General features: G+C 58.6%; 2 protein-coding genes across 4 annotated transcripts; one reads left to right on the top strand and one right to left on the bottom strand.

Moving 5' to 3' along the window:
• Window positions 1–2012: 2012 nt before the first annotated feature.
• TRADD (TNFRSF1A associated via death domain) lies at window positions 2013–7354 on the bottom strand. The gene is made up of 6 exons (XM_073796944.1): window positions 7229–7354; window positions 5862–5892; window positions 4437–4595; window positions 3266–3543; window positions 2984–3188; window positions 2013–2845 (listed from the first exon to the last, which is right to left on the bottom strand). The coding sequence occupies exons 2-6, from the start codon at window positions 5881–5883 to the stop codon at window positions 2535–2537; spliced, it is 975 nt and encodes a 324-aa protein (XP_073653045.1). The 5' UTR covers window positions 5884–5892; window positions 7229–7354; the 3' UTR covers window positions 2013–2534.
• Window positions 3490–11010, top strand: FBXL8 (F-box and leucine rich repeat protein 8). Of its 3 annotated transcripts, XM_019935689.3 has the most exons (5): window positions 3490–3625; window positions 4606–4723; window positions 5817–7244; window positions 8778–8954; window positions 9686–11010. In XM_019935689.3, the coding sequence occupies exons 3-5, from the start codon at window positions 6937–6939 to the stop codon at window positions 10656–10658; spliced, it is 1458 nt and encodes a 485-aa protein (XP_019791248.1). In that variant the 5' UTR covers window positions 3490–3625; window positions 4606–4723; window positions 5817–6936; the 3' UTR covers window positions 10659–11010. The 3 variants fall into 3 exon arrangements, with proteins under 3 accessions (XP_019791248.1, XP_073653041.1, XP_073653042.1); XM_073796940.1 differs by lacking the exon at window positions 4606–4723 and having other exon boundaries at window positions 3494–3625; XM_073796941.1 differs by lacking the exons at window positions 3490–3625; window positions 4606–4723; window positions 5817–7244 and adding an exon at window positions 7558–7697.
• Window positions 11011–11090: the final 80 nt, after the last annotated feature.

Genomic DNA, 11090 nt, shown 5'->3' with positions numbered 1-11090 from the left:
TTCCCAATTCTGCCTTTCCGGGGGACGGGAAGAAGCACTAACCTTTCTGGTTAGTTTCCCTACCCCTGCCTCTCCGGAGCAGAAAGGGCCTGGGCTGGGCAGGAGCCCCAGCGCAGGAGGGCTTGGCATCGACCCCTCCCAGGCCATCCTTGGAAGTGCCTCTCCTCAGCTTTCCAGGAGCCCTGGTTCCGCAAGACAGGGTCCAAAAAGTGCCCCGGATACATGGCTGCCTCCTTTCTCCTGGCTCTGCCATGCCCGCCAGCAGACACACCACGCACACAAGGACCAACAAAACTGCGTGTGCAATTCTCACAACCCTGGCAGCAGCTGTCATTGATTATGCCCAGATGGGGACGCTGCCCCTCAGGGAGTTAAGTGACTTGCCCAGGATCGTACAGGCAGAAGGTAAGAGCACTGTCCCAGATCTTCTGGAATTCAGTCCAAGACTCTTTCCTCTGTCCTCCCTTGCCCCTCTCCCTATCCATCCACTTGGATGCAGGAGAGGGGGGCCAACCCTGTCTGCTTTAACTTCACAGGTGAGCACTTCAGTCTGTCTCTCCAGAGGCAGTTCTGAGTTCTTTAGTCCCTAGTGCCCCAGGCCATCATCACCTCCTGCAGGAAGAAATAACCAAGCCTGGGCCCACTGCAGGCCAGGTAGGGCTGGCAGGGATTGGTTTAGCTTGGGGGACTCTTGAAGTAGACCAGTGAGCAAAGGGTTTGATGTGGACACAGGCGGGCAGAGAGGCGCTCTGGAGATTGGGGCCCAGGCCTTGCCCAGCTCTGGCTGCCACCTCTCTCTTCCTGGAACTCAGAGCCTCCAGGTCCCAGCCATGCAGTGGGGCCTGGAGTAGACAACACCCACCCCACCCCGCCCCGCCCCACCCAAGAGTTTATGAGGGCAGACTGTGAGAACCAGCACTGCTACCCAGTGCCATCCTCTTTCCAGTGGCTGTGACTGCGCCTTCTGACTTCTTCCCACCAATATTCTCCCTTACAAAATAAACCCTCCGACCTGAGCCTCACTCTCCCGGTCACAGACTTCTCAGGAGTCCTCTACTCCGGCTGTCTCTGCTGCCTCACCTCCCATCTCTCCTGTGTTCTGGTTTCAGGCTGTCCACACCATGTCCCAGAAACAGCCCCCACCTAGTAACCTTTTCCCCGACTCCAGTGGACACTCCGCAGCTTTGACAGATTTGCAGCCTCCATCACAGCAGGTGGGTATTCCCCTGGCTTCCAAATCTGGTTTTCCTCCTTCCAATTTGGGTTGCTCTTTTTTCTGGTTGGTGACCTTCAGGACCTCCCCCGGGCCACCCCACCCACTCCCACCTGTACATTTCTGAATCCTGGGCCTCGACACTCTCCTGAACTCAAAACTATAGATCCAGCTATCCTTGGACTCTCTCCCTGGATGTTCTACAGGAACATCATGCCCAACTTGTCCCAAACAGAGCAAGCACTTCACCTCCCCCAGGGCCCCTATCTCAGCAGGCAGCTCCACCTTCCCTCCAACTGGCAAAGGCAGAAACTCTGGAGTCCTCTCCCACCTCCCTCATTCAGTGTCACCAGGCCTGTTGTCCTTTGTCCTAACTCAATGTTCATCCCTTCCCTCCATCTCTGCTGCTAACTGCCCCAGCCTGGGGCACTGTCTTTTCTCTCTCTCTGCATCCTCACCAGCCTCCCAGCCTTAACTGCCAATACCTTTTAAAGGCCTCTCACTAGCCTCCAGATAAAATCCAAACTCTGTAAATTGGCTTACCTGACCCCATGCTCTCTGCCTCCCCCACTCACCAATGGGTCTCTGCAAATCCACCCACCCCTAGATCCAGCCACTCTAAACCTTCTGTTCTAAATCCCTTCCTCTCACCTTCCTCAAGACCTCACCTGAGGCTGACCATGCCCAGAATATTGCCCTTCTCTCATTCCACCACCCACAACATTCACAGTCATTTCTCTCCCAGGAAGCCTAACCCCTAACCTGGGTTAGGCCCCTGCTCAGTTGCTCCCACAACTCCTTGTATTTTTCACATCAAAAAACTGGTAGTATTTTATTACTGTTTCTTAATATTCAGAGTCTCAGACTGAGTGTGAACTGGGGACAGGCAGGATTCGTGTGTTTTGTTCACCACGGTATTTGCAGCACCCAGGATGATGCCTAGGATACAGCAGGTCCTTAATGAATTATATTGAATTAATGAATAGTAATGAATTGTTCTATGAATGAAGAGGTAAGGTCTGGCTGAAAGCCCCTCTTCTGCGGTGGGAAAAGGTGAGGTCGACCTTTTGCAGCAGGTCACCCATACGCTCTGTCTCTATCCTAGTATCTAGAACAGAACCCCCAGTGGCACCCCAGCAGACACTGTGGGTGCTTGTCTGACTCCTGGAGAGGGCAGCCATATCTGGTTGTAAGTATGGCGTCAGAGTCCCGTGGGTGGACAGGAGGTCAGCAGTAGCATTAGAAGGGACCCTACAGTCACCCAGGTGCTCCAAACCCTGGCTGGGCAACTGGCCGACTGCCCCTTTCTCTGGTACCCAGGCTAGGCCAGGCCGCCATGGGGATTTGCGAGGCCCAGCAAGTCCTCTGCCAGGCTGGTGAGTTCGTTCTCCTCGAGCGCCTCCACCAGGCGCTGCAGCGTGGCGCGGCGGCCCTCGGCCTGCACGAAGCGCCGCAGCAGCTGGAAGGCCTGCTCATACAGCCCTTCACGCTCGTATTCATAGGCCAGTGAGTCAAGCGCCGGGTCCCGCAATGCACGACAGCCGCGCTGCAAGGAGCGCCCCACCTTGCGCCACTTGAGGCCCACTGAGCGCGCGAACGTCTGTTGGTCCTGCAGGCTCAGCGGCCGGTTCACTGCAGGGGAAGTGGGAAGCGGAGTGAGCTCGGGACACCCTTCCATTTCCGCCCCGCGACTATCCCGCGCAGACCTCACCCCTCCCCAAACTCCATCCTCCCCAGGAAGCTGCCTCTGCTTCTCTCCGGGAGTCTCACCTACGGGCTGACCATGGAACAGAAAAGTCTGGCCAGACGGCGGCGGCGGCGGCGGCGGTGGCTTCTCCTCCGACGGAGAGGGTGCCAGAGACTGCGAGGGGGCCGGAGCGCCCTCCACGTCGCCCCCTTGGCCCCCCGAGCCGCACGTCAGATTCCTGAGCGCATCCTCCAACTCTGTTAGTTCCTCATCCCGGAGCCGGTCGGGCTAGGGAGGGGAGTGCGGCGTCGGTGGGGGTCTTAGCCGCGAATCCCCACCCCACCCTGGCCCCAGCCCGGCCGCACCTTCTGGGCGAAGATGCAATTCAAACAGCGCTCCTCGTCGGTCAGCAAGGCATCTAGCTGCTCCGCGCCGGCGCGCAGCTCCAGTTGCAGCGGCACGGAGTGCAGGGTCAGCTCCGCCGCCAAGCACCCTTGCAGCGCGGCGCGCAGTGCCCCCTCGCGGTAGGTGCGGAGGAAGCGGCCGCAGGCCTGGCGCCCGCTGAAACGCAACTGCACGATCAGCTGCGGATCGCTGCGGTGGATCTTGAGCATCTGCAGCACGTCGGGGCTCCCGCCACTCTCTGCGAAGGCAGGCAGTCAGGTGGCATGTGGTCCCCCTGCGGGGTCATTCTCCAAGAGCCCGGAGGACGGATGAAGCCCCAGGTAAGACGCCCTCCCCATCCCCAGACCTAGGGGCGCGGCTATACGCCAGAGCTCCCAGCTGGGAAGCAAATTGGGATGCAAACAGCAACAACCCAGAATAAAGGCCAGGACCTATCACAGGGAGCACCCTACGATGGAGTGTGTGCTACTCTATCCCCAATCCTGAAGCCCCAAATGAGGGTGGGCAAAAAGGACATGCAAGAGACTTTGCAGGGTAGAAAGGGGCATTTGCCCTGGGCAGCCAAGCCCTCTGGGTAGGTGGCTGGCGGAACAGGGGGCGAGAGGTCTCAGGTTTTCGGCCTCCTAGTGTGGCTCCCCCCGCCCTGGAAGGAGAGAGGCTCTCGTCGCTCTGAGGCCGGAGCCAGATCCCCCTATTGGCTTCAACCTCCAGTGGCCTCTGCCCTGAGATGGGAAAAGGGGACCCGAAAGGTAGGTACTGGGGAGGGGGTCTTGGGCAAGGAGTGCTGCAGTGAGAGAGGAAAAGAAGAGAGAGGCGCGATTAGTAGACAGCAGTGAGCGGGCTGATCCGGGGAGTGGGGGGCATGGAGCAGGGGCACGTTAGTGCACACATAGATCATACAGAGACACAAGAGACACAAGTCTACAGCCGAGGGCACACATGCATACACAGAGAAGACAGACCCTACACAACCAGGCGTCCTCCTCCTCCCTTCCCTAACGAATCTTTTCCTTAAAGTGGTGGTTAAGCGCAGGCCCACAGAGTTGAAGAGGTGAGGTCTCAGTCCCTGGCCCCGCCCACAAAAGGCCCCAGGCCGGCCTTTCCTCTCCAAGTGCCCGCCCACTCACGCACCTGCCAGGGCAGTCCGCAGAGCCCTGTACACCGCCACTTTCTGCTGCGAGTGAGCGTAGGCATCCGACAAGACCACCTTGTCCAGCGAGGACTCCACAAATAGGTAGGCACTGCCCACCCACTCCTCGAGCCCATTTGGCCCAGCCGCCATCTTGCCTCCTGGGGACAGAGATACGCATTCAGATCACCTCAACCCAGCTCTGGAGACAACTGTCCAGTCCCACGTGGCCGAGCTGTCCCCTCAGCTGACATCCAGCCGTCCCCACCCAGCTGGCATACTTATGAGGGTAAGTTCCTCATCCCACAGGCAGCCCCTTGTGCTTCTGGCTCTGCACAGCCCAGCCCAAACCAGCCCAGCCCAGCCAAGGTTTTCAGTGAGGACTGTCTCTCCACTGTCTTCTCAGAGAAAGAGCCCAGGGTCACAGGGATGGAAGAGGAGAGGGACAATGTTGCAGCAGAAACAACAAGTTCTGCTCCCTCCTCAGGCCAGGGTGTCTCTCTCTCTTTTTTTTTGCGGTACGCGGGCCTCTCACTGTTGTGGCCCCTCCCCTCACGGAGCACAGGCTCCGGACGCGCAGGCCCAGCAGCCATGGCCCACGGGCCCAGCCGCTCTGCGGCATGCGGGATCCTCCCGAACCGGGGCACGAGCCCGCGTCCCCTGCATTGGCAGGCGGACCCCCAACCACTGCGCCACCAGGGAAGCCCGAGTGTCTCTCTTTTCAAAGCTGACTGGAGACATCCTTATCCTGGATGGTGCCCATGCCCCACAGCACAACCAGACCCATGTGCTGGTATGGTATGCCCTCAGCTTAAATTTGAGCTCCCAGGATCCCTGTGGGACCACAGCCCCCACTTTGATTTTCTGACCTGAATTCCTACTATATCTCCAGGCTTCACTTCAAAGGACACCTGTAGTTTGCGCCTGCCCAGATTTCCTCCCGCAATCCTGACTGACCTCTGGGGCCTTCCCTCTTCCCTTGTCTCAATCCACATGCCTGTTGGAAGGGCTAACTCCACTCCCTAGCTCCAGGCCTGGGCAAGTGAAACAGGCCTAGCCAATCTGCATATTCCATTCGCCTTCCTGAAATGATTTGTTCAGAGTTGGGCATAGGATTCAAGTTGGACCAATCAAAATCAACCTGCAAATTTGGCTGGATCAATAGGAAAGAGGCATAAGTTTCCCTTCCTATCTTGAAGCTGAGCGAGAAGGAAGGGTAGTTCTCCTCTGCCACTGCTTGGGAAGAGCCTGACTGAGAATGAAACTGGCGCAGGAGGCTACAGAGCCAAGAGATGAAGAAGTGCACTCCTAGCCACACTGTGTCCCATCTTGGACTTTTCCATTATGTGAACTAAATCATTTCTGTTTATTCTGTGTTTCAGATCTGCCCCCAGACCCTAACGTGAGAGCCAAAGCTGGGACAGTACCTGGGAAGGGGCGCTCCAGCATCACCCAGACCTGGCAAGAAAAATGATACTTGATAACCCTACCCTGCGTCTGAGCACAGGGATGTACCTTTTGAGCACCCCCCCATAATCTTTTGGTAGAAGACATATTAATACTTGTGTGTTTACCCAAAACCATAGTCTGGAAATTAACAGGAAGTTACCATTGTTTACCTCTGTTGGGGAAGGGGGAGACTTGGCGTGATTTCTATTTTCACTGTATTTAGCAATATTCTACTTTATGTAAACCCCGTAGATGCAGTCCCGCCCGAAGGGATGGGTAAGTAAGGGTGGAAGTCTCCCCAGCAGGCCTACCTGCGGGACATTGAAAACCTGGAGGAGGGGGGAAGCTCCCTCACACTCACTACGACTGGACAAATGGGAGAAGTCAAACAGAAGTCAAACAGGCCTGACAGGCTAAAGGTCGAGAAGGACAGACAACCTTTGAGAAGCGGCCGGGGCCCTTGGCTCGTTTCGCGCCCTTGGGAACTCCTTTCTACGTGTCCTTCCAAAGAAGCCCCTCCTCGGGAAGCCCCGCGCCCCACCCACCCAGAGTCCGCCTCTCTGCGGGCGGGGCCGGGCTGGGTTCCAGGAACTCTTAGCTGGGTACCGACTCAAGAAAATGTGCCCCTATGACCGGGAGCCAGCCGGTGCAGCGTTCTATTAACACGGCCTAACAGTCCCCGGGTAGCCCCACCTCTGGCCGGGTGGACGGTGACGGCCTGCTGGCGGGCGTGGCCCCTCAAGGACTGACAGGCTGAGAGTCCCAGCATCCTACTCAGCTGGGCCGCTCCCGAGCTCTCGAGGGGAGCTCCCCGGCCTCCCTCGTTCTGGAGTTCTGCTCTTGCTACTGGCCGGGGAGGGCAAAGGGTTTCTGCTCAAATATCTGTTCAGAAACAGCCCCACCCCGTCCTCTCACCCACAGGGTCCTGCCGCCCCTTGAAATCCCCTAACTGGGACAAGGAACTTTCGGGGACCAAGGTCCGTACCCTCTCTCCCTCCTCCCACGGAAACAGCCCAATAGGCCACCACCACCACCTGACCCGAGCAGCCGCGGATGACAACCGCGCCGCGCCCATGCTTCCGAGCCAGGATCCACCTCGGCTCCTGCCGGCACTGGGAAGCCCACCCACCCTCTGCACTAACCTGGCCGCCTCGGCTCGTCCCGGATTCCCACGCCCGCCCGGCTCCACTGGATTCGCGCTGCTTCCGGGTGTGCGCGGAGCGCAGGGGCGGCGCCCCAGTGCGAGCCGCCCCTTCTGTCCCGGCGTCCCGCCCCTCGGGCTCCCCGCGGTTCCTTCCCACCACTGTCCTCCGCCGCCAGTCCCCAGTCTCTGGGCAAAACCCACCTGGTCCGCTGAGCAGGTAAGAAACTGGCGCCTGAGGTTAAACAGCAGGGAGAACAGCCTGCGGCAAGGGACTTCGAGGACTTGTGGTTCTTACGAGGCCGGAGGGCCCCAGGGTGAGAGCTGCTCCTCTTCCTCCAGCGGGCAACGGATGGATCAACAAGGAGGTGCCCCTTGAGGACCAGACGTTTCTGGTGCCTTCTGTGTGGTAGAGCTCGAAGATCTCTGATCTCTGATACTCCCTGACACTCTGAACAGGGTGCCGGTGGGTCCAAGTTCAGGCCTGGTGGAGGGTATCAGAAGCCCCAGGATACGCGAGGCGCAAATTCCAGCAGGGACCGTTAGCCTAGAAAATAGAAAACTGGCCAGTGGCGTGAAACGTTGGGTACGAAAACCTTTAAGGACCTTAAACTAAAATTGGCAACTTCAAAGAGGACGCACATTTTCCAACAAAGACCGCGCTCTCTCTGAGGTGGGTCTGCCGAATTCCAGCTGAACCTAAGCCGCCCAACGGGAGCCTGGGCTGCTTGGGGTTCAGGATCGGAACTTGAACCCAGGGTTCCTCAGGTCCCAGAAACCCAAGACTTTCTCCGCCCCGCCGGCCTTCTCTTGGAAGCTCTCGGGACACCTCCCCCTGCGAGGTGGACGAAAGAGCCTCCCTTCTCTGGGCGGATTCGGTTGTGCCCCACCCGCGTCCCTGCTTTCTGATTGGCTTGTGGTCTCTGCCAATTAAAAGTTTTCCCTAATGCTCCCGCCCTATTAACCCTATCGTTACTCTCTAGTGACTGGCGGGGGCTAGGTCCGGGTTTCTCAACTTGGGACCTGTAGAATCCACCGGCGCTTGTTGAAATTCAGATTCCTGGGCCCTACTCTTTTCGGAGAGCCTAACTTAGTAGGTGGGGCCGTGGAATCTGTAGTGTGAACAAGTGTCCAAGTGATTCTGATGCCCCGCACCCTTTGAGAATGCCTCATTTCAATGGTCCTCGGTGCTTGGGCTTAGTCCTCCCCTAGTACTCAGGGTCGAAATTGGGAGGCAAGCAGTTCAGTGACCCCTGTGAGACTAGTCTGGGCCCTCTGAGCTGGGGGGAGGACGTGGTTGTCTGGAGTCAGAGCCTGTGCATCCGCCTTCCAACTTGCTCAGAGAAAACTTTGGTAACTAGAAGAAAGATCCCATAGCATCATCCCAAATCCGGTATTCGGCTTTATCAACGTGGTGCACCGGTCGTGGTTGAGTTCTTTCTAATATAGCATAAAACGTGGATTTGCTCAACAAGTGAGAACGTAGTTTAAAGGAGAATCAGAGATCCTCGGCATCCAGGGCAGACTTCATGGGTCTGAGACCTGTGCACTGCACAGGGCCCCAGGCTTGGTTTAATAACTTGGTTAAATGCTCTGCTGTCACTGTCTTGAAACCCTTAATAATGTTTTGAACAAAGAGACCCACATTATCATTTTGCACTGGGCTCTGCAAATTACATAGCAGCTCCTGGGCCACAAGCATTTCTACGCGTAGGCTCCAGGTGTTTCCCTCAACACTTTGGCCTTCCTGCAGCGGAACCCCCACCCTGCTCCCGGCCATGGCGGAGCCTGGAGAACAACTGCCGGAGGAGGTGCTGGCACTCATTTTCCGTCACCTGCCCCTGCGGGACCGCGCCGCTGCCGCGAGGGTTTGCAGAGCTTGGGCTGCCGCTGCCACCTGCAGCACTGTGTGGCACAACACGAACATCAGGTGAGCAGGCTCCTCCCCCTCCCGCCTTCTCCCTGGCTCGGTGGAGTCAGGGCTTGGGGAGATACAGTGACTCTCCCCATATTAAAAAGCGTAATCAGGACTTCCAGCGGTCCAGTGGTTGACTGGGCATTTCCAATTCAGGGGGCGTGCGTTCGATCCCTGGTCAGGGAACTAAGATTCCACATGCACGGGCCCCCCCCCAAAGTGTAATAATTTCTAACATTTATTGGCCACCAACTGTGTACCAACCATTGTTCTAAGTGCCTTACACATATTAATTGATTTAATCCTCACTAAAACTTTATGTGGTAGATAGGTGGTATTATTATCTCCGTTGCACAGATAGAAAATTGAGGCAGAGAGATTTAATCACTTCCTTACTCAGCTGAGAAGTAGCAGAGGCAAATGTGAACCTGGCAATCCAGAGGCCACGCCCCCCCTCCTTAAAGACCGCTGAGAAAGCCCTGTTCTTAAAATATCATTGGCTCTCCGTGGCAAGGTTTCAACCAGCGGCAGATGCATCTGAAGTCTTCTAAATGGATAGGATGGGAGTTCCCTTCTAGCATCACCTTGGAGCGACCAGGCATGGTCGGGACAGGGAGGTATGTGGGGAGGGGGCAGGAAGTGGGGATGGTAGCTGGAACCCAGGCTGAGGGGTGGGTTAGAGGCCTCTCTCCAGGTCGCGGGGACTCGGCCGGCTGATGCCTTTTCTCCACCACTCTACCCCCAAGTTGCGACTGTGAGCTAGAAGGCATGCAGCCGCAGTACCTGTCCGCTTGCCTGGACCACGTTCAGAATCTACGTCTGGAATTTGTGCCGTCCAGGGAGCCGAGCCGCCTGGCGGCCATAGAGTTGCTGACCGCACTGGCTGGCCGTAACCCCGAGCTGCGAGGCCTGTGCCTGGAGTGCCGCGGAGAAAAGCGGCTCTTCGACTCGGGTCGCGACGTCCTGGACGCCGTGCACGCCCTCTGTAGGGCCGCCCGCGCGCTGCGCCACCTCGACCTAAGGCGCTTGCCCTTCACACTGGACGACGCGCTGGTGCTGCAGGTGGCACACGGCTGCCCGGAGCTCTGCAGCCTTTTCCTGGATAACAGTACGCTGGTGGGCAGCGTGGGGCCAGGCTCCGTGCTGGAGCTACTAGAGGCCTGCCCCTGCCTGCGCGCCCTCGGCCTGCACCTGGCCAGCCTGTCGCGCACCGCGCTCGAGGCACTGGCGGCGCCAGACCGCGCACCTTTTGAGCTCCTGGCCCTGCGGTGCGCATGTCCCGAAGACGCACGCGCGTCGCCCCTGCCTAATGAAGCCTGGGCCGAGCTGAGCCGCCGCCACCCTGGACTGGCCGTAGAGCTGGAGCTGGAGCCGGCTCTGCCTGCCGAGAGCGTGACACGCGTCCTGCAGCCTGCTGTGCCCGTGGCTGCGCTGCGCCTCAGCCTCTCTGGGGACACCGTAGGCCCGGTGCGCTTCGCAGCGCGCCACTACGCCGCAACCTTGCGCGCGCTCGAGGTGCGCGCTGCCGCCTCTGCCGAGCTGGACGCCGCGCTGGAGGAGCTGGCAGAGCGCTGCGTGGGCCTGCGCGAAGTGCACTGCTTCTGCGTGGTGCGACCCTCCGTGCTGCATGCCTTCCGCACGCACTGCCCGCGCCTGCGCAGCTACACGCTCAAGCTGACGCGGGAGCCGCATCCCTGGCGGCCCACGCTTGTGGCGTGAGGCGACAAACCCTCTTTCCCCTCCCTGCGGACGTGTGGCCTCTGAGATGCTGCGTGGGTTTGCCCCGGGGCGCGTCAGCTGCTAGTCCGCTCCTTTAGGACTCTGTTGTCTCTTGTCCCTCTCGAGAATTGGGGGCTGTGGGATGGCGTCAGTACCAGCCCGGAGCAACCTGAGTCCACTCGTTGCTGTCAACATCTGCAGACACCCACTGTCCCCGCCATACGGGGATCACCCTCCTCCAACCCCAGTCCTCTGCAAACGTTGCTCGGCGGCCCCGGCGTGGGAGGAGGGAGGGCACTGGTTCAAAGCATGCCTCAGGGTTGAGTGTGAAATAAATCAAGCAGTATCTCTACGTCCTGTGAAAGGCCGGGTCCGCTCTGAAGGGTGAGGGAGGAGAACCAGCAGATGCTGGAGGAGGGGTCCGGGCAGGGG

Source organism: Tursiops truncatus, chromosome 19 (assembly GCF_011762595.2).
Source record: "Tursiops truncatus isolate mTurTru1 chromosome 19, mTurTru1.mat.Y, whole genome shotgun sequence".
In the NCBI taxonomy this organism is placed as follows: domain Eukaryota; kingdom Metazoa; phylum Chordata; class Mammalia; order Artiodactyla; family Delphinidae; genus Tursiops; species Tursiops truncatus.
This window is presented reverse-complemented; position numbering and strand designations above follow the sequence as displayed.